We start from the raw sequence: 23,810 nt of genomic DNA, 5'->3' as shown, positions 1-23,810 counted from the left end.
GATTATTTCCTAAACCTGTTTGTTTACAATGTGAAAAACCCCATCTCTGGAAAAATGAAGTAACAATTGGGTAACTGGTAATGCATACCTGCCCAGAATATGTCAAAGAATATTCACCTGCATGAAATAAGTCAACATGGGCTATGCCATGAGGTTTTGGTGTATTAAGCAAATCAAACAAAATGTGACAAAAGAATGGGCATGTCTAGGCCTGCAAAACACCACAAACAGTTTCTATCAGGAATAACCACACACACCCATACAAACCAACCTGTGTTTGTTTGATTCATTCTCTTTTAAAAGGGGATGGGTAGGGAATCTAGGAATGTGGTCAGGACTTTTAAAACGGTTCACATCAGCCAAGTTCAATCACTTTCCCAGGAGCAGGCAGGACCATACAGCATCCCAAAGTGTTTGAAGAAATGGCATTACTCTTCTATGTGGTGTTGTGCCTATCTGTTGACTAGGATGGGGCAAAGTAAGTGGATGTTTTCATAAAAGTATAAGTTGTAATATTCACAATATGTTGAGTGTCTGAATAGTTTTTAGTGGATTGTTAAAGTTCTGAATATCAAGGATGATCTTTAAGATATGATCTTAAAGGTATTTACCTGTTTCAGTTATGTAAGTTATGGATGATAAGTGAAAACAAGTTACAACAATTAAAGAAAGTAGGGATTTGAATTTTTTTTTATGGTATTGTATTTAGGCCGCATGGAACTATTTTGCAATGTTATTTGGACTTCCTTTTGTGTATTCAGTTGACTCCAGAGAAAGCATACTGTACATGACTCGAGTTTTTGCTGAAAAACTGTGTTTTCCATAAAACATTTGCACTATTAAAGACCAATCTTTTTTCTGAATAAATGCGTGAAACTATCAAGCTGGCTATCCACTGGTATTAGTCAGAGGTGCTGAGTTTCTGCTGTTGTATCCTGTGCATGTGGCGAATAAACATTGAAACAAACTAATATTACGAACGTCTCTAGTAATACTAGTTCAGTCTAAATAGGGCTATAGCCTATAACACAGCAAACAATAGGCTTATCCCTGTATCATCACATGGGATCTGTCAAGGCTGCGCACAGCAGAAATATAACAGGAATATTCTAGTTCCTACACATCACCTTCTATATTTTAAGAAAAGTCATTTTAGAAGTTGATAAGCAAATGGGCAGCATCATGCTCATGCCAGTCCTCTAGAACACGAAAATAGTTTTCCTAGTAGGACTCTGCAATAATGAGGTGGTGTGTGAGCTGCAGTTTCAACGTGTTTTGGGAGTCGAGGTCCGAGTTGACTCCAAAAATCCTGGTGTAGTTCACCCCTATCAGCATGACCACTGCATGATTATTTGTTATGTGGTTGCTAGGCAACAGAACGCAACGGCCCCACTGCTATGAGCAGCCAGCAGACAGGAGAATATTAGCTTGCAGAGTCTTAAAGAAGTGTACCAAAAAAATGTCTGCAGCATTGAAGGTCCCCAAGAACACAGTTGCCTCCATCATTCTTAAATGGAAGAAGTTTGGAACCACCAAGACTCTTCCTAGCAGTGGCGGCTCCTGAAAAAATTCTCAGGAGGGGCAATTTTTCTGATGATTTAGGTGACCTACACACATTTTAAAAAAGATATGTCCAGCAACAACATGAAGACAGGGGCAGCATATAAGTCAATACCAGAAGCATTTATTGACTGATCTCAAAAGTGTTGGCTTACCAGGGTTGGTGGAGCCCTCAGTTTCATCTTTGCCTCGCAAAGCTAACTCAAACACTCCGCAAAACTTCACACACTGGATTAGCCGGCTGAGGATGTGGCGGTTCTTGCTAATGTCGTAGTAAATATATTTGTTATAGTGAATATGGAATATGATATGTTGAGTAAAATGTTGTGCTAAGATCTATTTAGGTCAGGAGCTGGTTATAAGTTCTGTTCCTATCCAATAACAATGGACAAAAGGGTCCTATCTTGTCAGCCTTGTCAGCAGGTGGCCAAGGACAACACCCACGCCATAGGCCTCTCAGTTCTTCCAACTCACGAGTTCTTGCTCTGAGGACACACACACACACACAAACACACACACACACACATCATCACTGTTAAACACACACACACACACACACACACATCATCACTGTTAAACACACACACACACACACACACACACAAAAATCCCCTCTCTTAGGCTGAACATTTGAAGACAGAGAACCCGACTCAGAGCCAATGCAACAGTGACAGTAGCCTGCAGGGGACCTCGCCCAACTCATCAGGACCAATCAGAAGATCAGAACTACTAGATTGAACCTACTTCATTTATTGCATAAAATGTCTGCACACAATGTTTCGGGGCTCTCTTCAGATAATAATAATAATAATAATAATAATAATAATATGCCATTTAGCAGACGCTTTTATCCAAAGCGACTTACAGTCATGCGTGCATACATTTTTGTGTATGGGTGGTCCCGGGGATCGAACCCACTACCTTGGCGTTACAAGCACCATGCTCTACCAGCTGAGCTACAGAAAGTGGATACTCATGGATGCGCATTGCAATTGTAAAATGTCAACACAATTGGAGACACCACGTCATTTTTGGAGACATGTTATTGACAGTAAACTATTGTAGATGCGACTGCTAACTAACTAAAACATTTTAGCTGGCTAGCTAATCATCTTAGCTAAATGTGGGGCAAACAATTCAGTTATTTACCGTTAATTTGAGGGATTGGGGTGAAAGAAATCGAGTTACATAGTGATACTTTACGATATACTGTATTGACAATATCGCAATATTTTAGCGCTAGTTGGCTGTACCTGCACCAAAACACCATTATTGTTCCTTCATAGCTTGTTCTCAATCTTTTCACATTGGGAGCCAATTTGTTTTCAGCACTTTTATTTCCATGACTGATCAAAACTCGTTCTCATGGCTTTCTGATCCCTCTGCAACAGACATATGGTGCGCAATAAAATCACAGTATCGAATCGCAATACGTATAGAATCATGAGACTCGCAATGCTGATGCATATATCTTATCGTGAGGTTCCTGGCAATTCCCAGCCCAAGTTCATTTGCCACAACAAATCTCTTCGCTAGCAAACGCGATGTCTTCTCCAAAACGGCAATGTGTCTCCAGCAATGTTTACTTTTTTGACGTTCTATGGCATCTCCACTTTCCAAGCATATATGACCACATGTAATATTTTGGTAAGTGATGCAAATAGTGAACTATGTAGGGCCAGGATGTAAAATATATGTAGCTGCAGCAATTTCTCTTATCTGATATGGTAAGTAATGGGGCTTAATTTATAGCTCCCTAAGAGTTTGACGAACGGGTCCGTGAACGCGATTCCAGATATATTTACCTCTGAATAAACTGCCTTTATTACACCATATCCACATCCAGTAAACTTGTGATTATCAACACTAACCTCATCGTTGTGGCGGCGGACAGCTAGCCTGTATCCCTCGTCATCCAGTTGAGTGAGTGGCAATGTCTTTTTTCGTTCGTACCAATTTTTGGAAAATCCTCGGGTGTAGGACTTTCCGCCTTTAGTAGAAACCTGTTGAATTATTAAATTTGGTCTGGGAGGTCCTAATTGTTTCGTTGCCAATTTATCTTCATTTGTTCGCCGACAAAAAGGAATTTCTTTCAAACAATCCACTCTTTTCTCAGTTACGTTCATGGTTACGTAACGTATGACGAAAGCGCGTAAGTGCAAGCCCACAGACACCCATTGAGATTGTATTGAAGGCTCTGAAATTTGAAAAAAATAGATTTTACATGGGAGTCTATGACAGAAGTTCTGGGCGATTTTCAATCTGACTGAAATCGCCCCAAAAGGGGGTGGAGCCATTTGAAGCACGACTTTAGCCTGATTCGACATTTAGTGGCAGTGTGGCACTGTGGCAGATCAGACGTATAGATTACAACACTGATAACTACTGTTGCCGTGATATAATTGATTAGAAAAAAAATCCCTTCCTTTTCCCGTTTGGCAGTGCGTCGCCCATATCGCCCTATTGAACAGGCCGTCCCTGCTTCCTAGAGCTGGCTGCCCGGCCAAACAGCAATTGGGGAGAAGGACCTTGGTCAGGGAGGTGACAAAGAACCCGATGGTCCCTCTGACAGAGCTCCAGAGTTCCTCTGTGGAGATGGGACAACCATCTCTGCAGCACTCCACCATTCAGGCCTTTTATGGTAGAGTGGCCAGACAGAAGCCACTCCTCAGTAAAAGGCACATGACAGCCCGCTTGGAGTTTGCCAAAAGGCACGTAAAGACACTCAGACCATGAGAAACAAGATTCTCTGGTATGATGAAACCAAGATTGAACTCTTTGGCCTGAATGCCAAGCGTCACGTCTGGAGGAAACCTGGCACCATCCCTACGGTGAAGGATGGTGGTGGCAGCATCATGCTGTGGGGATGTTTTTCAGTGGCAGGGAATGGGAGACTAGTCAGGATTGAGGGTAGGTGATGAACGGAGCAAAGTACAGATAGATCCTTGATGAAAACCTGCTCCAGAGCGCTCAGGGACTCAGACTGGGGGGAAGGTTCACCTTCCAACAGGACAATGACCCTAAGCACACAGTCAAGACAATGCAGGAGTGGCTTCGGGACAAGTCTCTGAATGTCCTGGAGTGGCCCAGCCAGATCCCGGACTTGAACCCGATCTAACATCTCTGGAGAGACCTGAAAATAGCTGTGCAGCGACGCTCCCCATCCAACCTGACAGAGCTTGAGAGGATCTGCAGAGAAGAATGGGAGAAACTCCCCAAATATAGGTGTGCCACGCTTGTAGCGTCATACCCAAGAAGACTCGAGGCTGTAATCGCTGCCAATGGTGCTTCAACTAAGTATTGAATAAAGGGTCTGAATATTTATGTAAATTTGATATTTCAGTTCTTTTATTTTAATACAATTGCCAACATTTCTGAAAACCTGTTTTTTGCTTTGTCATTATGGGGTATTGTGTGTAGATTGAAGGGGAAAAAAACAATTTAATCAATTTTAGAATAAGGCTGTAACGTAACATAATGTGGAAAAAGTCAAGGGGTCTGAATACTTTCCGAATTCACTGTACCTCCATACTACCATTCATAAAAATAAAAAATAACTGGTACCTGTTACCTTTAGACGAGTCCCGTGAAACTTGTGGGGGTCGTAGAGCAAAACTAAGAACACCATCGTGTTCGTGACGGTGAAACCTATTAGGTTGTAGGCCAAACCATTCGGACGCTACAGACGTTTTCGTGAGAAGACAGATTTTTCAGAATGTCTCATGGTCTGACAAACACCTCCGTAGCTCGGCCACCTTCCACCACAGATGCAGAAGGCTCCCATAGGTGGATGGGGTGGATTGAGACGTTTATCTCTAGTTTAAACTGACGGATTTTGACTGGTATTTTTATTTTATTTTACTTAGATTGACGCACCGGGTTGGAAAACCCACTCACACTTTGTTCATTTGGAAAATCTTTCTACTTCACCTACAATTTGAGAGGAGAATCAATTACTACTACTAATAATAATAATAATATGCCATTTAGCAGACGCTTTTATCCAAAGCGACTTACAGTCATGCGTGCATACATTTTTCGTGTATGGGTGGTCCCGGGGATCGAACCCACTACCTTGGCGTTACAAGCGCCGTGCTCTACCAGCTGAGCTACAGAGGACCACTTGGTTCAACGTAATTTCATTGAAATGACGTGGAAACAATGTTGATTCAACCAGTGTGTGCTCAGTTGGTAGGTATAGTGTCTCATACAGTATGTTGCACAATAACCTGACCTCCCTCACTGGTTTAGCCAGTATTGAGAAATTGGACCATTTATTTAACAAGTGCAACTTGATCAAGATGACAGGTGTGTGTGTGTCTCTATTTAAAAATATATTGATGCATGTTTCCTGCCAAGTTGGGGCTTCAGAAAGACTACACCTACCACCCTGTCGTAACAGAATACTTCAGGGTTGGCTCTGATGGGAACTGTTCCACTATTAACTGTAATGGAGTATTGCCTGTTGGTTCCACTGCCAAGTCAGAACCCCTCCTTCACCCCAAAGCATTGACTTTGGATCTAAGTTGAAGTACCATTTTGTGGATTCAATGCAACCAACCTTAATTATGACCTTTCAAGAATATATATATATATATATATATATATATATGTGTGTGTGTGTATCTATCTATCTTCTCCTATTTCAGATTTAAGTATGTTCTCATCAACCCAGCGAACAAGACGGTTGTTGCGGAGTCTGGTCCAACAACATCACTCTTTACTCTTGTAAGTGCTTCCCATATATTTTCTGAATCTATACAGTCTATCGGAAATGTCCATGTACCTCTGCTTAACATAAAAACAATACCATTTGTCAATTCCTCCAGTGAAAGACCCTGACAGCATTAATGATGTTCTTGCGGGAAGGTCTGCGGCCATGATTGTCTTAACGTCTATTCTGTGTGCCTTCCTGGCCTTGCTGCTGTTGCTCATCATGCTGACCTACCTCTTTAAGGAATACCTGGAATAGTATAAAAGTAATCCTTCTACCCCCCCCCCCCCCCCCCCCCCCCATTAAAAAAAAAAGTTGAATGCACCAATTTGTAAGTCGCTCTGGATAAGAGCGTCTGCTAAATGATGTAAATGTAATCTATGCCCTGTGAGTTATATAACCTACCACCTTTCCCAGTTGAACTTCATAGACATAGGGACAATTGTTGGGGAGTTCTATGTTCTGGCACATTATGCCCATAACAGGTCCAGGAGTTGTGCCTTTTGGTTCATAATGGTTTAGAGTAGGGATGGAGACGGTCCAGCTGCTGAGGTACATATCTGGATTTGACTGTGTCTATTTCCATAGTCTGCTGTGTAGCATGTATCTAATAGGCTACCTGACATTAATTGATTTCTCAAACCCTCTATGTCCTCAGCAGTTGCTGTTGGAAGGAGAAACAGACCATCCAAGTTCCAGGATCATTGCGCATGTATGCCACTCCGTCCCCCTATGTAAACCGTGCTTATGAGGATGAGCCGCAGGGAACCATAGCCTCTCGTGTCCAAAATGTCACTAACCCAATTAGGCTCAAGAGCTACACTGACTATGATTTGCCAAAACCAGCCACAGAATTGTAGTGAGGGTTTGCAAGAAGAAAATGTTGCGGATGAAAATGTTGCACTTAGTGGTCCATTGCCAACATACATTTCATTCATGATCAATATGTTTATGATATTAAGGCTGGGGTATAATGCAAATTAATAACTAGTTTGATGGATATTTAGAGGTCTACTTTTTTAACTGGAGTTTAAAATACAATGCTAAAAGTCACATATTATAGGCTACATTTATTTGAAGGCAATGATTTTTGGCATATAAAATATATATGCAATTGTGCGAATCAAATGTATTTTTTTAACTCATATTAATTATATTTATTTTTACAATAATCAAAATAGAAAGAGGAGTACATAATAATAACAACCCATTTATCTCATGTCCCCTGTATGCTGTCATCATTACTGTGTAATGTGTAAACACACCTGGTGTGTTTAAATTTGCAGCATTAATAAGCCCCCTAGCCTTTTTGGGGCCCTAAGCAAAATGTTGTTCCCCATAGGAGAACCCTTTGAAGAACCATTTTTGGTTCCAGGTAGAACCTTTTTATGTTCCATGTAAAAAACCTTTCCACAGAGGGTTCTACATGGAACCAAAAAGGGTTCTCCTATGGGGACAGCTGAAGAACCCTTTTGGAACCCTTTTTTCTAAGAGTATGCAAGTTTAGATAGCTGGCTAGACTAACCTACCAATCTAAAATAAATGTAGCTGATATGGGCTAGTTGAGTGACTGTCAGTGACTGACATAACAAGAGAGAAACCGCTTATGCACTAGAGGTCTTCTTGGGTCCAAAAAGTTGGTCCTAAACACACCCGAGGGCAATCAGACCCGGACGTACGGATTCTATCCCCCCCCCCCAAAAAAGGGGAACCCGAATGGACCCGAGGACAACCAGACCTAGACCTGATTTATGTTAATCAGCCAAGTTGCTCTTCTGGTTAAGGAAAAGGTATTTTATATGTTGGCTAGGCCTTCTATAAGTCAATACATTCACCTTATTAGCCAAAAATAAATATGCTATAGGCTATGCAGAGCCATGGTAGGGTCCACACGGGTCTATCAGCTGTAGTTACATAGACCCAAGACCCGATGACAATCAAACAGGACCTGACCCAGACAGAGGGACAAGTTAGAATTCTGGACTTGGACCCTGTCGGGTCTCGGGCATTTGGGTTCGGGTAGACCTATGAAGACCTCTATGATGCAGAACCACATTTCGAAATTGCACCTTTGTGTATTCTACTATTCTAACTCTCAACACCAGTGGCGGCTCCTGAAAAAAATCTCAGGAGGGGCAATTTTTCTGATGATTTAGGTGACCTACACACATTTTAAAAAATATATGTCCAGCAACAACATGAAGACAGGGGCAGCATATAAGTCAATACCAGAAGCATTTATTGACTGATCTCAAAAGTGTTGGCTTACCAGGGTTGGTGGAGCCCTCAGTTTCATCTTTGCCTCGCAAAGCTAACTCAAACACTCCGCAAAACTTCACACACTGGATTAGCCGGCTGAGGATGTGGCGGTTCTTGCTAATGTCGTAGTAAATATATTTGTTATAGTGAATATGGAATATGATATGTTGAGTAAAATGTTGTGCTAAGATCTATTTAGGTCAGGAGCTGGTTATAAGTTCTGTTCCTATCCAATAACAATGGACAAAATGGTCCTATCTTGTCAGCCTTGTCAGCAGGTGGCCAAGGACAACACCCACGCCATAGGCCTCTCAGTTCTTCCAACTCACGAGTTCTTGCTCTGAGGACACACACACACACAAACACACACACACACACATCATCACTGTTAAACACACACACACACACACACACACATCATCACTGTTAAACACACACACACACACACACAAAAATCCCCTCTCTTAGGCTGAACATTTGAAGACAGAGAACCCGACTCAGAGCCAATGCAACAGTGACAGTAGCCTGGAGGGGACCTCGCCCAACTCATCAGGACCAATCAGAAGATCAGAACTACTAGATTCAACCTACTTCATTTATTGCATAAATTTCTGCACACAATGTTTCGGGGCTCTCTTCAGATAATAATAATAATAATAATAATAATAATATGCCATTTAGCAGACGCTTTTATCCAAAGCGACTTACAGTCATGCGTGCATACATTTTTGTGTATGGGTGGTCCCGGGGATCGAACCCACTACCTTGGCGTTACAAGCACCATGCTCTACCAGCTGAGCTACAGAAAGTGGATACTCATGGATGCGCATCGCAATTGTAAAATGTCAACACAATTGGAGACACCACTGCATTTTTGGAGACATGTTATTGACAGTAAACTATTGTAGATGCGACTGCTAACTAAATAAAACATTTTAGCTGGCTAGCTAATCATCTTAGCTAAATGTGGGGCAAACAATTCAGTTATTTACCGTTAATTTGAGGGATTGGGGTGAAAGAAATCGAGTTACATAGTGATACTTTACGATATACTGTATTGACAATATCGCAATATTTTAGCGCTAGTTGGCTGTACCTGCACCAAAACACCATTATTGTTCCTTCATAGCTTGTTCTCAATCTTTTCACATTGGGAGCCAATTTCTTTTCAGCACTTTTATTTCCATGACTGATCAAAACTCGTTCTCATGGCTTTCTGATCCCTCTGCAACAGACATATGGTGCGCAATAAAATCACAGTATCGAATCGCAATACGTATAGAATCATGAGACTCGCAATGCTGATGCATATATCTTATCGTGAGGTTCCTGGCAATTCCCAGCCCAAGTTCATTTGCCACAACAAATCTCTTCGCTAGCAAACGCAATGTCTTCTCCAAAACGGCAATGTGTCTCCAGCAATGTTTACTTTTTTGACGTTCTATGGCATCTCCACTTTCCAAGCATATATGACCACATGTAATATTTTGGTAAGTGATGCAAATAGTGAACTATGTAGGGCCAGGATGTAAAATATATGTAGCTGCAGCAATTTCTCTTATCTGATATGGTAAGTAATGGGGCTTAATTTATAGCTCCCTAAGAGTTTGACGAACGGGTCCGTGCACGCGATTCCAGATATCTTTACCTCTGAATAAACTGCCTTTATTATACCATATCCACCCTGTCCAAAGTCTCTACTTGGTCTCAGTTCTCCAGTAAACTTGTGATTATCAACACTAACCTCATCGTTGTGGCGGCGGACAGCTAGCCTGTATCCCTCATCCAGTTGAGTGAGTGGCAATGTCTTTTTTCGTTCGTACCAATTTTTGGAAAATCCTCGGGTGTAGGACTTTCCGCCTTTAGTAGAAACCTGTTGAATTATTAAATTTGGTCTGGGAGGTCCTAATTGTTTCGTTGCCAATTTATCTTGATTTGTTCGCCGACAAAAAGGAACTTCTTTCAAAGACACAATCCGCTCTTTTCTCAGTTACGTTCATGGTTACGTAACGTATGACGAAAGCGCGTAAGTGCAAGCCCACAGACACCCATTGAGATTGTATTGAAGGCTCTGAAATTTGAAAAAAATTGATTTTACATGGGAGTCTATGACAGACTTCTGGGCGATTTTCAACCTGACTGAAATCGCCCCAAAAGGGGGGGGAGCCATTTGAAGCACGACTTTAGCCTGATTCGACATTTAGTGGCAGTGTGGCACTGTGGCAGATCAGACGTATAGATTACAACACTGATAACTACTGTTGCCGTGATATAATTGATTAGGAAAAAAATCCCTTCCTTTTCCCGTTTGGCAGTGCGTCGCCCATATCGCCCTATTGAACAGGCCGCCCCTGCTCAACACTAAGTTTTGTATTTATTTTTTGGTGGCGGGACCCAAAGTGGTCGCTTATGCGTAGGTCCGGCCTTGAGTTTATGTATGTAAGCTGGCATTTTATTGATTTTGTAGGAATTTGAGCTTATATTATCATTGGAGGCTTACGATTTTGTGGTTATAATTTAGCTAATTTAATTATACTTTTAAAGTTGTGTCCTTGACGAACGTTTTATTGTCGTTTCTCCAGGAAAGGTGAACTCCCACAGACTACTAACGTTACAGTTTCAGTTCACCTGCACACACCACAGAGAAGACACGGTAACTTACTGGAAAATATATTTTGTCTAGCGAAATACTAATTGTAGGAACATCGGAGGCACATTTTGACAGTCTCAATATCAACACAAATATCTGCGATGTCTTGGACGTTTATATTATATACATTTTTCATCCGTGCATTTATGTTCGGAGTCCGATCACAAAGTAAGTGTTACAGCCAAACCTATATGTTTCGGGGAGGGTAGTGATGTGAGCACAGGGCTTTATTGATAACTTAGACAAAGTTTGTTAATCTTTTAATGTGTCATCATTTTTTAATAGGCTTAATACTTTATTGTATTCTAACCACCCTTCACTTACATACAGGCTATCATGTTGAAAGAATGCTCTTAATTTGGTTTTATTATATATGTTATTGAACCTAGGCTATCGCTAATAAAGATCAAAATGTTACAAGACCCAAATAAATGTTTGATGATCGAAAACAGAATACTTTCAAATACTTTAACTTTATGTAGCCATACTGGTTAACGTTTTTAAAACCTAATCAGTTTTTTTATTAACAGATTGAATGATTAGATTTGGTCTTATCAATACCAATTGATAAGCTAAAATTGATATATGCTGTTGATGTAGAATAGGTCATAGAATAGTTTTTAGGACTGTTTTACTCCATAAATTATGCTATTGGTCAACATAAAAAGAGCAAGACATGGTGAAAGATGGCTACATGAATAAGTGCTTGTTTTTAGTTGGAATAGAAATGTGTCCTTATTCTAAACATGCCCTTGTAACCATTCACTTGGATGATAAGATAATAGGATAGACTGGTTTTTCAGGAAAATGGACATGGTGCTTTCTCCCCCTCAGGGTGCGTACTGCCCCCTTGTTTTACTGTTCATCCTTAAGAGATCTTTGCAGTGCAAACATGGTCGGTGTACACCGTGACCTAGCTCCTCAGTGAGCCACAACATGCGGGTGTGATTGTCACTATCCAAAACAAGAAATTAGATCATTTGTATGCACTTTTACTGCAGCATCAGAGATCTGTAAAGCTAGTTATGATATTAATAGTTACTGTAGTGAATTCAATTATCCATCTGAAAGTAATGACAATCTGAGAAAGCATAATGAGGCCTTTCTACAGTAATTATTCACTTGAGCTTGTATTGTCCTCCCATTGTCTGAGATTACAGACAGATTCAAGAATTCTGTGACATGACAAGACTGGGAGGAAGAACAAGAGTCACGTTTCTTATGCTCTCCCACAGAGAGCATCCAAACCCTGGTGTCTTGGTAGCGAGTGGTGTACATCTGTATAAATGTTTTGCATCAGGATCAGACAGCAAAATCAAGAATATGTTTCTCAGAACGTAGAATCTAGTCCACTAGCTAGATAATGAGCAGATAGCCACCCCTTCCTCTTAAGGGCTGTTTATCATCTTCCAAGGGAGGGTAATGGGTAAAGAGGCCATCAGATAAACTACTCACAAACTGATATCTTCTCTGGAAATGTTTCTGATCTTACTTCTATGACAGCGGTGTGGCCCAGCTTTGAGAGAAAGGGTTTAATACAGAGCCATACTGTGAGGTTTCATGTGGCTCTGGTTTAAAATCTACAGCATTAAAAGGAATTATCCAGAAGTAGTAAATCATTTTTTTGTTCTGTTTGTGTAGTTGTGTCTCTGGATTATATTCCTGAGATCCTCCCCTATGAGGCGAGCGGCAGGGTAACCAGCAGTACCATTGTGCTGGGCCAGCCTCTGTGCTACTTCAACACACTGACCCAGCTCAAATGCAGTCAAAGCACCTGTCAAGTATGGGCTGCCATCGCCTCTGGACCAGGTAGGTCTCAACTGGATGTGGCAAAGTATTTAAAGACATTGAGGGGGGGGGGGGGGGGATCCCTAATAAATACAAATCTTAACTTTGATAAAATTATTCATAATGATTAATCCCTCAGACGACAATTCCAGTGCAGCTAAATCAAAATCAAATCCGATACTAGATAAATAGATGTACGATTGTCCAGCCCAGTGATCATTTTGTCTTTTTTCATGGCCCTTTGCACATCAGGCGTCAACAACTTTGACATTGACAAGCTGGAACCAGTACAGATCGTCAGTGCCTCTCCATACCCTATGGCCTTCAGCAGTCAGACTAATAGAATGTATTTCGTCACCAAATTGGGACGCCCTAAGGACTTCCCCTGTGGCCAGTTGCCTGGCATCAAGTACTTCAGAGTAGGTGCGGCGGGAAACTGCACCAACACCAACTGCAATGGGGTCCTACCTCCGGATTCCACTGTCAGGTACCATAATACCATAGCAATATATTTACAGAGGGGAGAACAATTATTTGATACACTGCCGATTTTGCAGGTTTTCCTACTTACAAAGCATGTAGAGGTCTGTAATTTCTATCATAGGTACACTTCAACTGTGAGAGACGGAATCTAAAACAAAAATCCAGAAAATCACATTGTATGATTTTTAAGTAATTCATTTGCATTTTATTGCATGACATAAGTATTTTGATCACCTACTAACCAGTAAGAATTCCGGCTCTCACAGACCTGTTAGTTTTTCTTTAAGAAGCCCTCCTGTTCTCCACTCATTACCTGTATTAACTGCACCTGTTTGAAGTCGTTACCTGTATAAAAGACACCTGTCCACACACTCAATCAAACAGACTCCAACCTCTCCACAATGGCCAAGACCAGAGAGCTGTGTAAGGACATCAGGGATACAATTGTAGACCTGCACAAGGCTGGGATGGGCTACAGGACAATAGGCAAGCAGCTTGGTGAGAAGGCAACAACTGTTGGCGCAATTATTAGAAAATGGAAGAAGTTCAAGATGACGGTCAATCACCCTCGGTCTGGGGCTCCATGCAAGATCTCACCTCGTGGGGCATCAATGATCATGATGAAGGTGAGGGATCAGCACAGAACTACACGGCAGGTCCTGGTCAATGACCTGAAGAGAGCTGGGACCACAGTCTCAAAGAAAACCATTAGTAACACACTACGCCGTCATGGATTAAAATCCTGCAGCGCACGCAAGGTCCCCCTGCTCAAGCCAGCGCATGTCCAGGCCCGTCTGAAGTTTGCCAATGACCACCTAGATGATCCAGAGGAGGAATGGGAGAAGGTCATGTGGTCTGATGAGACAAAAATAGAGCTTTTTGGTCTAAACTCCACTCGCCGTGTTTGGAGGAAGAAGAAGGATGAGTACAACCCCAAGAACACCATCCCAACCGTGAAGCATGGAGGTGGAAACATCATTCTTTGGGGATGCTTTTCTGCAAAGGGGACAGGACGACTGCACCGTATTGAGGGGAGGATGGATGGGGCCATGTATCGCGAGATCTTGGCCAACAACCTCCTTCCCTCAGTAAGAGCATTGAAGATGGGTCGTGGCTGGGTCTTCCAGCATGACAACGACCCGAAACACACAGCCAGGGCAACTAAGGAGTGGCTCCGTAAGAAGCATCTTGAGGTCCTGGAGTGGCCTAGCCAGTCTCCAGACCTGAACCCAATAGAACATCTTTGGAGGGAGCTGAAAGTCCGTATTGCCCAGCGACAGCCCCGAAACCTGAAGGATCTGGAGAAGGTCTGTATGGAGGAGTGGGCCAAAATCCCTGCTGCAGTGTGTGCAAACCTGGTCAAGACCTACAGGAAACGTATGATCTCTGTAATTGCAAACAAAGGTTTCTGTACCAAATATTAAGTTCTGCTTTTCTGATGTATCAAATACTTATGTCATGCAATAAAATGCAAATGAATTACTTAAAAATCATACAATGTGATTTTCTGGATTTTTGTTTTAGATTCCGTCTCTCACAGTTGAAGTGTACTTATGATAAAAATTACAGACCTCTACATGCTTTGTAAGTAGGAAAACCTGCAAAATCGGCAGTGTATCAAATACTTGTTCTCCCCACTGTGTGTGTATATGTATATATATATATATATATATATATATATATATATATATATATGTATATATATATATATATATATATATATATATATATATATATATATATATATAAAGGATGCGTTTAAGTCATTGTCAGTCTTGAAAGCAACCAACCTTTTACACCTAGAAATGTCCCACCTAATTGAAAGTATAATTTATGGATTTGTTGTGGTCTTTTTAAGGTCAGTGCGGGTCACGTGTAAATGTGTATTTTCTTATTTTTCAGGGTGAAGTACATCCTCATTGATCCAGTCTCCAGAGGCGTGGTCTCGGAGTCTAAATGGTCATATCCCATTTCTCTAACATCAAGTAAGATAAAGCCACTAAAATAAACAATGAACATTATTATTATTATTATTATTATTATTATTATTATTATTATTGCACAAATATAGCCTATAATCAGCACAATATGTTTACCGGTCGTTCCACTCCGGGGAGACAAAAGCCCTGGCCTGAATTGAAAATGATGAAGGTTTCAAAAACAGGTTTATTGTGTTCCCTCTTAAAGGCCAATTTTACTCTGTTTTTATTTATTTTTAAACATTTTATTCTATTCTCTGTGTCTGTGCAGTGAAGTCCTGGTCCTCCATAGATGAGTGGATAGGGAAGCGCTCTGGTGGAATGGTGGTCATCACAGTCATCTCTTCCTGTCTGCTGGCTGTCCTGCTACTACTGCTGGGAGCTGTGCTGCTGCTGGATGGGTGAGGCACACACACATTTGACATTTTAGTCAGTAAGCAGATGCTCTTATCCAGAGCGACTTACAATTCATGCCACACAATACAATACCATACCAAACCATACCCTAGGATTTTTTTCAGCAGCGGTGGCAAAGCTAACGGGTAGATTTGTTTAAATAGAATGACTGTGAGAAGGTCACTTCTGTTGTCTTTTTGCAAAGTACATTCTATTCCAAAATGCATGAAAATATAATTATGTTGACACCATCTGAAATATAATTTCCCCTTTAAAAGCATTATAACCTGTAGCCCAAGTGATGCAGCATAGATGTTTTAAATAAATAGGCTGAAGCATAGGGTTGCCCATCTGCATTTATCTAATTGAAAAACCCAAAGACTCTGAATGCATCAAACGTTTTTAAAATGCATTTAATCGCCACTGCTCGCTCTGGTTGCTACAAATATACGTTGTAACTTGTCACTCTGATCTTAAAAGCGTGTCTCGGCAGAAATATACAGTACCAGTCAAAAGGTTGGACACACCTACTCATTCAAGTGTTTTTCTTTATTTTTACTATTTTCTACATTGTAGAATAATAGTGAAGACATAAACTATGAAATAACACATGGAATCATGTAGTATTCAAAAAAGTGTTAAACAAATCAAAATATATTTTATATTTGAGATTCTTCAAATAGCCACCCTTTGCCTTGATGACAGCTTTGCACACTCTTGGCATTTTCTCAACCAGCTTCACCTGGAATACTTTTCCAACAGTCTTGAAGGAGTTCCCACATATGCTGAGCACTTTTTGGCTGCTTTTCCTTCACACTGCGAATCAACTCATCCCAAACCATCTCAATTGGGTTGAGGTCGGGTGATTGTGGATGCCAGGTCATCTGATGCAGCACTCATCACTCTCCTTCTTGGTAAAATAGCCCTTACACAGCCTGGAGGTGTGTTGGGTCATTGTCCTGTTGAAAAACAAATGATAGTCCCACTAAGCCCAAACCAGATGGGATGGCGTATCACTGCAGATTGCTGTGGTAGCCATGCTGGTTAAGTGTGCCTTGAATTCTAAATAAATCACAGACAGTGTCACCAGCAAAGCACCCCCACACATCCTCCTCCATGCTTCATGGTGGGAACCACACATGCAGAGATCATCCGTTCACCTACTCTGTGTCTCACAAAGATACAGCGGTTGGAACCAAAAATCTCAAATTTCCACCAGTCTAATGTCCATTGCTCGTTTTTCTTGGACCAAGCAAAATTCTTCTTCTTATTGGCGTCCTTTAGTAGTGGTTTCTTTGCAGCAATTTGACCATGAAGGCCTGATTCAATCAGTCTCCTCTGAACAGTTGATGTTGAGATGTGTCTGTTACTTGAACTCTGTGAAGTATTTATTTGGGTTGCAATTTCTGAGGCTGGTAACTCGAATGGTCTTCCATTCCTGTGCCGGTCCTCATGAGAGCCAGTTTCATCATAGCGCTTGATGGTTTTTGCGACTGCACTAGACGAAACTTTCAAAGTTCTTGACATTTTCCTTATTGACTGATTTTCATGTCTTAAAGTAATGGACTGTCGTTTCTCTTTGCTTATTTGAGCTGTTCTTGCCATAATATGGACTTGGTCTATCTTCTGTATACCACCCCTACCTTGTCACAACACAACTGATTGGCTCAAACACATTAAGAAGGAAAGAAATTCCACAAATTAACTTTTTAATAAGGCACACCTGTTAATTGAAATGTATTCCAGGTGACTACATCATGAAGCTGGTTGAGAGAATGCCAAGTGTGCAAAGCTGTCATCAAGGCAAAGGGTGGCTATTTGAAGAATCTCAAATATAAGATTATATTTTGATTTGTTTAACACTTTTTTGTTCCATGTGTTATTTCATAGTTTTGATGTCTTCACTATTATTCTACAATGTAAAAAATAGTAAAAATAAAGAAAAACCCTTGAATTAGTAGGTGTTCTAAAACTTTTGACCAGTAAAATAAAAATATGAAAATGTTTTACATTTTATCTGATTTTGGGGAGTGGCATCAACATGCTAAATGAATAAAGGGGAAACACTGCCATACCATAGTAGCACATATCCTTGGAAATAGAAACTTCACCCTACCTTGCTCAACACAAAAATTACTTATTTGCTTTCTATTCAAGGCACTGGCAGCATTGGGGTTAGAAATGAGAAAAATGTTGTACTGACTTGATAATGTGGTTGCATCTAAATATGTCAGCCTTACGAGAAATGTAATCTAACGTTGTGCTTCCTGCCTCTCCCTTAACACAGTTTGGGATCATTCCGTAGAGGCCATGACATCACCACTTGACATGGGATACTGGGACAATACTCATACTAACTTCCTCCACTCTCAGACCAGTCCAGCACTCCTCAAGACATGTATGTGACCATTGATGTGGATACTCACTGTGCAACTAGCATAGCCCTAGGATGGAAAGATGCGTATGGTTATACCTTATGTTAATGTTCTGATGCCATTTCTACATTGCCTTGCAAAAGTATTCAGACCCCTTGGATTACTTCACATTTTATTGTGTTACAAAGATAAAAATGGATGTAATTGTCCTTTTTTTGTCAACAATCTACACAAAATACTCTGTCCAAGTCGAAGACAAATTCTAACATTTCTTAAAGATTAATAAAAAAAATGATCAATCAAATATAGATGTTGCATCAGTATTCACTTCCCTGAGTCCATATACGTTAGAAACACCTTTGGCAGCGATAACAGCTGTGAGTCTTCTTGGGTAAGTCTCTAAGAGCTTTGCACACCTGGAATGTGCAATATTTGCCTATTATTATTTTCAAAATTCTTCAAGCTCTGTCAGGATAATGGCTAAACAGCGATTTTCTTTCCATAGTATTTCAATCAGATTTAAGTGAAAACTGTAACTTTGCCACTTAGGAACATTCACTGTCTTCTTGGTAAGCAACTCCAGCGACTAGCTCTTAGGAAACTTTGCGATATTTTGTTTTTTTATGTATAATTTTTTACATTATTAGTTCAGAAAGTGTTTTGTATCATTACATATAGCCGGGAAAAACTATTGGATATCAGAGCGGCGGTCACTCACCAGCATTACGACCAGGAATACGACTTTCCCGAAGCAGATCCTTTGTTTGCTCTCCCCAGGGCAATTGAACTGATTCCAGCGGCTGACCCAAAACATCGCCGGCAGAGGAGAGGCACTCGGAGCAGCCTGCTGGTTCGGCGCGCACACCACCCACTGCTTCCAAGTATACTACTCGCTAATGTTCAGTCTCTGGTTAACAAGTTCGATGAGCTCCGGGCAAGGATTTCTTTCCAGAGAGACATCAAGGCCTGTAACATACTTTGTTTCACGGAAACATGGCTCTCTGGGGATATTCTGTCGAAATCGGTCTAGCCAGATGGGTTCTCAGTTCATCGCGCAGACAGGAATAAATATCTCTCCGGGAAGCAGAAGGGCGGAGGTGTGTGTTTCATGATTAACGACTCATGGTGTAATTGTAGTAACATACAGGAACTGAAGTCATTTTGTTCACCCGACCTAGAATACCTCACAATCAAATGCAGACCGTGCTATCTCCAAAGATAATTTTCTTCGGTTATAGTCACGGCCGTGTATATCCCCACCAAGCCGATATCACGACGGCCCTCAAAGAACTTCACTGGACTTTATGCAAACTGGAAACCACATATCCTGAGGCTGCATTTATTGTTGTCAGGGATTTTAACCAAGCAAATCTGAGGACTAGGCTGCCGAAGTTCTATCAACATATCGACTGTTGTACTCGCACTGCTAAAATCCTCGACCATTGCTATTCGAACTTCCGGGATGGTTATAAGGCCCTCCCCCTCCCCCCTTTCGGCAAATCTGACCACGACTCCATTTTGCTCCTCCCTTCCTATAGGCAGAAACTGAAATAGGAAGTACCCGACTATTCAACACTGGTTTGACCAATCGGAATCCACGCTTCAAGATTGTTTTGATCACGCGGACTGGGATATGTTCCAGGTAGCTTGCGAAAATAATTTAGATGAATACACTGAAACGGTGACTGAGTTTATCAGGAAGTGTATAGGTGATGTTGTGACTATTAAAACCTACCCTAACCAGAAACCGTGAATAGATGTCAGCATTCGCGCAAAACTGAAAGCGCGAACCACCTCATTTAACCATGGCAAGGTGACTGGGAATATGGCATAATACAAACAGTGTAGTTACTCACCCTGCAAGGCAATTCAACTGGCAAAACATCAGTATAGAGACAAAGTGGAGTCGCAATTCAACGGCTCAGACACGAGACGTATAGTGAGGGAAATAAGTATTTGATCCCCTGCTGATTTTGTACATTTGCCCACTGACAAAGAAATTATCAGTGTATAATTTTAATGGTAGGTTTATTTGAACAGTGAGAGACAGAATAACAACAAATAAATCCAGAAAAACGCATGTCAAAAATGTTATAAATTGATTCGCATTTTAATGAGGGAAATAAGGATTTGACCCCCTCTCAATCAGAAAGATTTCTGGCTCCCAGGTGTCTTTTATACAGGTAACGAGCTGGGATTAGGAGCACACTCTTAAAGGGAGTGCTCCTAATCTCAGTTTGTTACCTGTATAAAAGACACCTGTCCACAGAAGCAATCAATCAATCAGATTCCAAACTCTCCACCGTGGCCAAGACCAAAGAGCTCTCCAAGGATGTCAGGGACAAGATTGTAGACCTACACAAGGCTGGAATGGGCTACAAGACCATCGCCAAGCAGCTTGGTGAGAAGATGACAACAGTTGGTGCGATTATTCGCAAATGGAAGAAACACAAAATAACTGTCAATCTCCCTCGGCCTGGGGCTCCATGCAAGATCTCACCTCGTGGAGTTGCAATGATCATGAGAACGGTGAGGAATCAGCCCAGAACTACACGGGAGGATCTTGTCAATGATCTCAAGGCAGCTGGGACCATAGTCACCAAGAAAACAATTGGTAACACACTATGCCGTGAAGGACTGAAATCCTGCAGCGCCCGCAAGGTCTCCCTGCTCAAGAAAGCACATATACAGGCCTGTCTGAAGTTTGCCAATGAACATCTGAATGATTCAGAGGAGAACTGGGTGAAAGTGTTGTGTTCAGATGAGACCAAAATGGCGCTCTTTGGCATCAACTCAACTCGCCGTGTTTGGAGGAGGAGGAATGCTGCCTATGACCCCAAGAACACCATCCCCACTGTCAAACATGGAGGTGGAAACATTATGCTTTGGGGGTGTTTTTCTGCTAAGGGGACAGGACAACTTCACCGCATCAAAGGGACAATGGACGGGGCCATGTACCGTCAAATCTTGGGTGAGAACCCAAGGAATGTATGTCTTTATTACAGACATAAAAAAATACATTAAACTCTCTGGCAACAACTCTGGTGGACATTCCTGCAGTCAGCATACAAATTGCACACTCCCTCAACTTGACATCTGTGGCATTGTGTTGTGTGACAAAACTGCAAATGTTAAAGTGACCTTTTACTGTCCCCAGCAGAAGATGCACCTGTGTAATGATCATGCTGTTTAATCAGCTTCTTGATATGCCTCACCTGTCAGTTGGATGGATTATCTTGGCAAAGGAGAAATGCTCACTAGCAAGGATGTAAACTAATTTGTGCACAACATTTGAGAGAAATAACCTTTTTGTGCGCATGGAAAATGTCTGATCTTTAATTTCAGCTCATGAAACATGGGACCAACACTTTACATGTTGCGTTTATATTTTTGTTCAGTGTATTTGGCCAAATATTTATCATGAATGTGTTAATATAATGTTGGCTTTTGGTCTTTCATATGACATAATGTTGAATGATTAAGTGGTGAACAGCCTACTATGAATTTACCACCAATGCCATATCTGTCTGAACTAAGGGTAAGCTTTTCACCCACAGTAAGCACATGGATTTTATATTATCTAGTCTCCCTATAGGCAAATGGGTTCAAGCAGAGCTATAATGCTTAGTGAAAGTCTACACGCTCCTTGCACAGTTGTCTCAGAAAATACTACTTGTACACTGGGAGCAATGTCAGTGTGCGTTCACGTGCTTTGAACTCGTTGAGCAAGCTTACTGGCTAAAGGCAAACATGCTGGGTCAAGCATAAACTAAAAGTTCAAAAACCTTATGAATTTATTGATTTTTATAATGTTTTGTTATTGCATCTAACTGCCGAAAATGCTGTTATCAAGGTAATTTCCTTAGTAGGTGAAGTCGGAGTTCATCATGTGGGAGCTCAGAAATGATAGACTAGTTTCCCACTAGTAATTACGAGTTGGAGGGGTGTTCAAGAGGATTTTTCCCAGTCGTATGCTCGTATTTACGAATTTACGAGATGTTATGAACGCAGCATAAATATTCTCTGGAACCCTATTCCCAATAGCTAAAGGTCCGAAGCTTCTGCGCATGTGTGAGAGACTACTTTACGGACAGATTTGAATAAGATTCTACCAACTTCGCACAACTGTTGGGGCAACATATATCCATTGATTTTGTCAAAATTGCTCAAGCTCAGTGGTTGGGAATCATTGATTTACAGCAATATTCAAAACAGATTTAAATCAGGACTGACACTGGACCACTCAGGAACACTCAACACCACTTGGAAGGGCATTCTGGTGTGTCTTTGGCATTAAAATGTGTGTAAATGTCCCGCTGAAAAATAAAACTCCATCCCAGGGTATATTCAGAAATCTGAGGCAGGTTTTCCTCTAACTTCTTACTGGGGTTTTGCTTCTTTCGTATTTATTTTGATCCTAACAAACTCCCTAGTCCCTGCTGGTGACAAGCATACCCATAACATGATGCTGCTACCACAATAATTGAAAATACAGAGTATCAACGACATTGCATTCACTCCACATTACTGGCCTGTATGAAAAGATGTGAAATTATGTGAAAAGATGGAAGCTTGTGTTTAAAAAATCCACTCCAAATAATCTATTCTGTTTTCAACAAGGCTGTTAAGTAATACTAAAAGACAACATGGAGGAAATGAACTTTTAGGTCTAAATTAAAAACTTCAGATGTGATGGGTCAAATCCAAATCAACACAGTGAAACTTGTATTTTCAAGTATTGTGGTAGCAGTGTCATGTTATGGGTATGCTTGCCACGGGCAGGGACTGGGGAGTTTGTCAGAATATTCAGTCTTCTGAATATCTAACCCTGGGATAGAGATGTATTTTTCAGCGGGACAATTACACACACATTTCTGCCAAAGACAGACCAGAATGGCTTTCCAAGTTGTGTTGAGTGTTCCTTAGTGCTTCAGTCTTGACTTAAATCTACTTGAAAATCACAGACAATGTTTGAATATTGCTGTCCATCAATGATTCCCAACCAAATTTAGTCTACTGAGCTTGAGCAATGTTGACAAAACCAATGGATATACAGTATTTTGCCCTTAAAGTTGTGCAAAGTTGGTAGAATCTTATTCAAAATGATTCACAGCTGTAATGGCTGCGTGAGGTGCTTCCACCATCACAAAGTATTAACTCTGAAGACATACACAATCAAGACATCTTAGTTTTTTTATTTTTATAACAAATAATTTGGAAAATGCTCTATAATTTTCTTTCACTTTGAAAATGTGAAGTAGGCTGTGTAGATCGGTAGGAGAAGCATTCAATTTAATCCCTTTTTAGATTTAAATGAAGGCAGCAAAATGTGACAACTTCAAGGGTTGTAGACTTTCACTAGCGACTGTATATTTTGTTACACTCCAGCATGATAGGCGGCGATAGGTACCTGTCGCGTTGAACTCGAGGGAAAAACGGAGAAAGAAGAAAACGACGGAAGTACACACGGGGTATTTTTCAATTGTACCTCCTCGCGTCTTTCTCAAAACCCATTGGATGAGAAAGCCAGCTGGTCCCGCTTTGCTGACCTTCTCCTCCAATGGGTGTTAAGAAAGAGGCGAGAGGACGCGAGGAGACACAATTGA

The 23,810-nt window shown here is 41.1% G+C and overlaps 1 protein-coding gene across 2 annotated transcripts; it reads left to right on the top strand.

Annotated features, from left to right (window-relative positions):
- Positions 1-10,738: 10,738 nt before the first annotated feature.
- Positions 10,739-18,506, top strand: LOC311142194 (uroplakin-3b-like). 2 transcript variants are annotated; one of them, XM_084177788.1, is made up of 7 exons: positions 11,153-11,351; positions 12,825-12,992; positions 13,224-13,458; positions 14,979-15,038; positions 15,357-15,439; positions 15,705-15,834; positions 18,117-18,485. In XM_084177788.1, the coding sequence occupies exons 1-7, from the start codon at positions 11,285-11,287 to the stop codon at positions 18,154-18,156; spliced, it is 783 nt and encodes a 260-aa protein (XP_084033914.1). In that variant the 5' UTR covers positions 11,153-11,284; the 3' UTR covers positions 18,157-18,485. The 2 variants fall into 2 exon arrangements, with proteins under 2 accessions (XP_084033915.1, XP_084033914.1); XM_084177789.1 differs by lacking the exon at positions 14,979-15,038 and having other exon boundaries at positions 10,739-11,351; positions 18,117-18,506.
- Positions 18,507-23,810: the final 5,304 nt, after the last annotated feature.

Source organism: Coregonus lavaretus (assembly GCF_964263955.1).
Source record: "Coregonus lavaretus genome assembly, chromosome: 15".
NCBI lineage: Eukaryota > Metazoa > Chordata > Actinopteri > Salmoniformes > Salmonidae > Coregonus > Coregonus lavaretus.
Note: the sequence above shows the minus strand (reverse complement) of the source record. Positions and strands in the feature narration are given on the sequence as shown.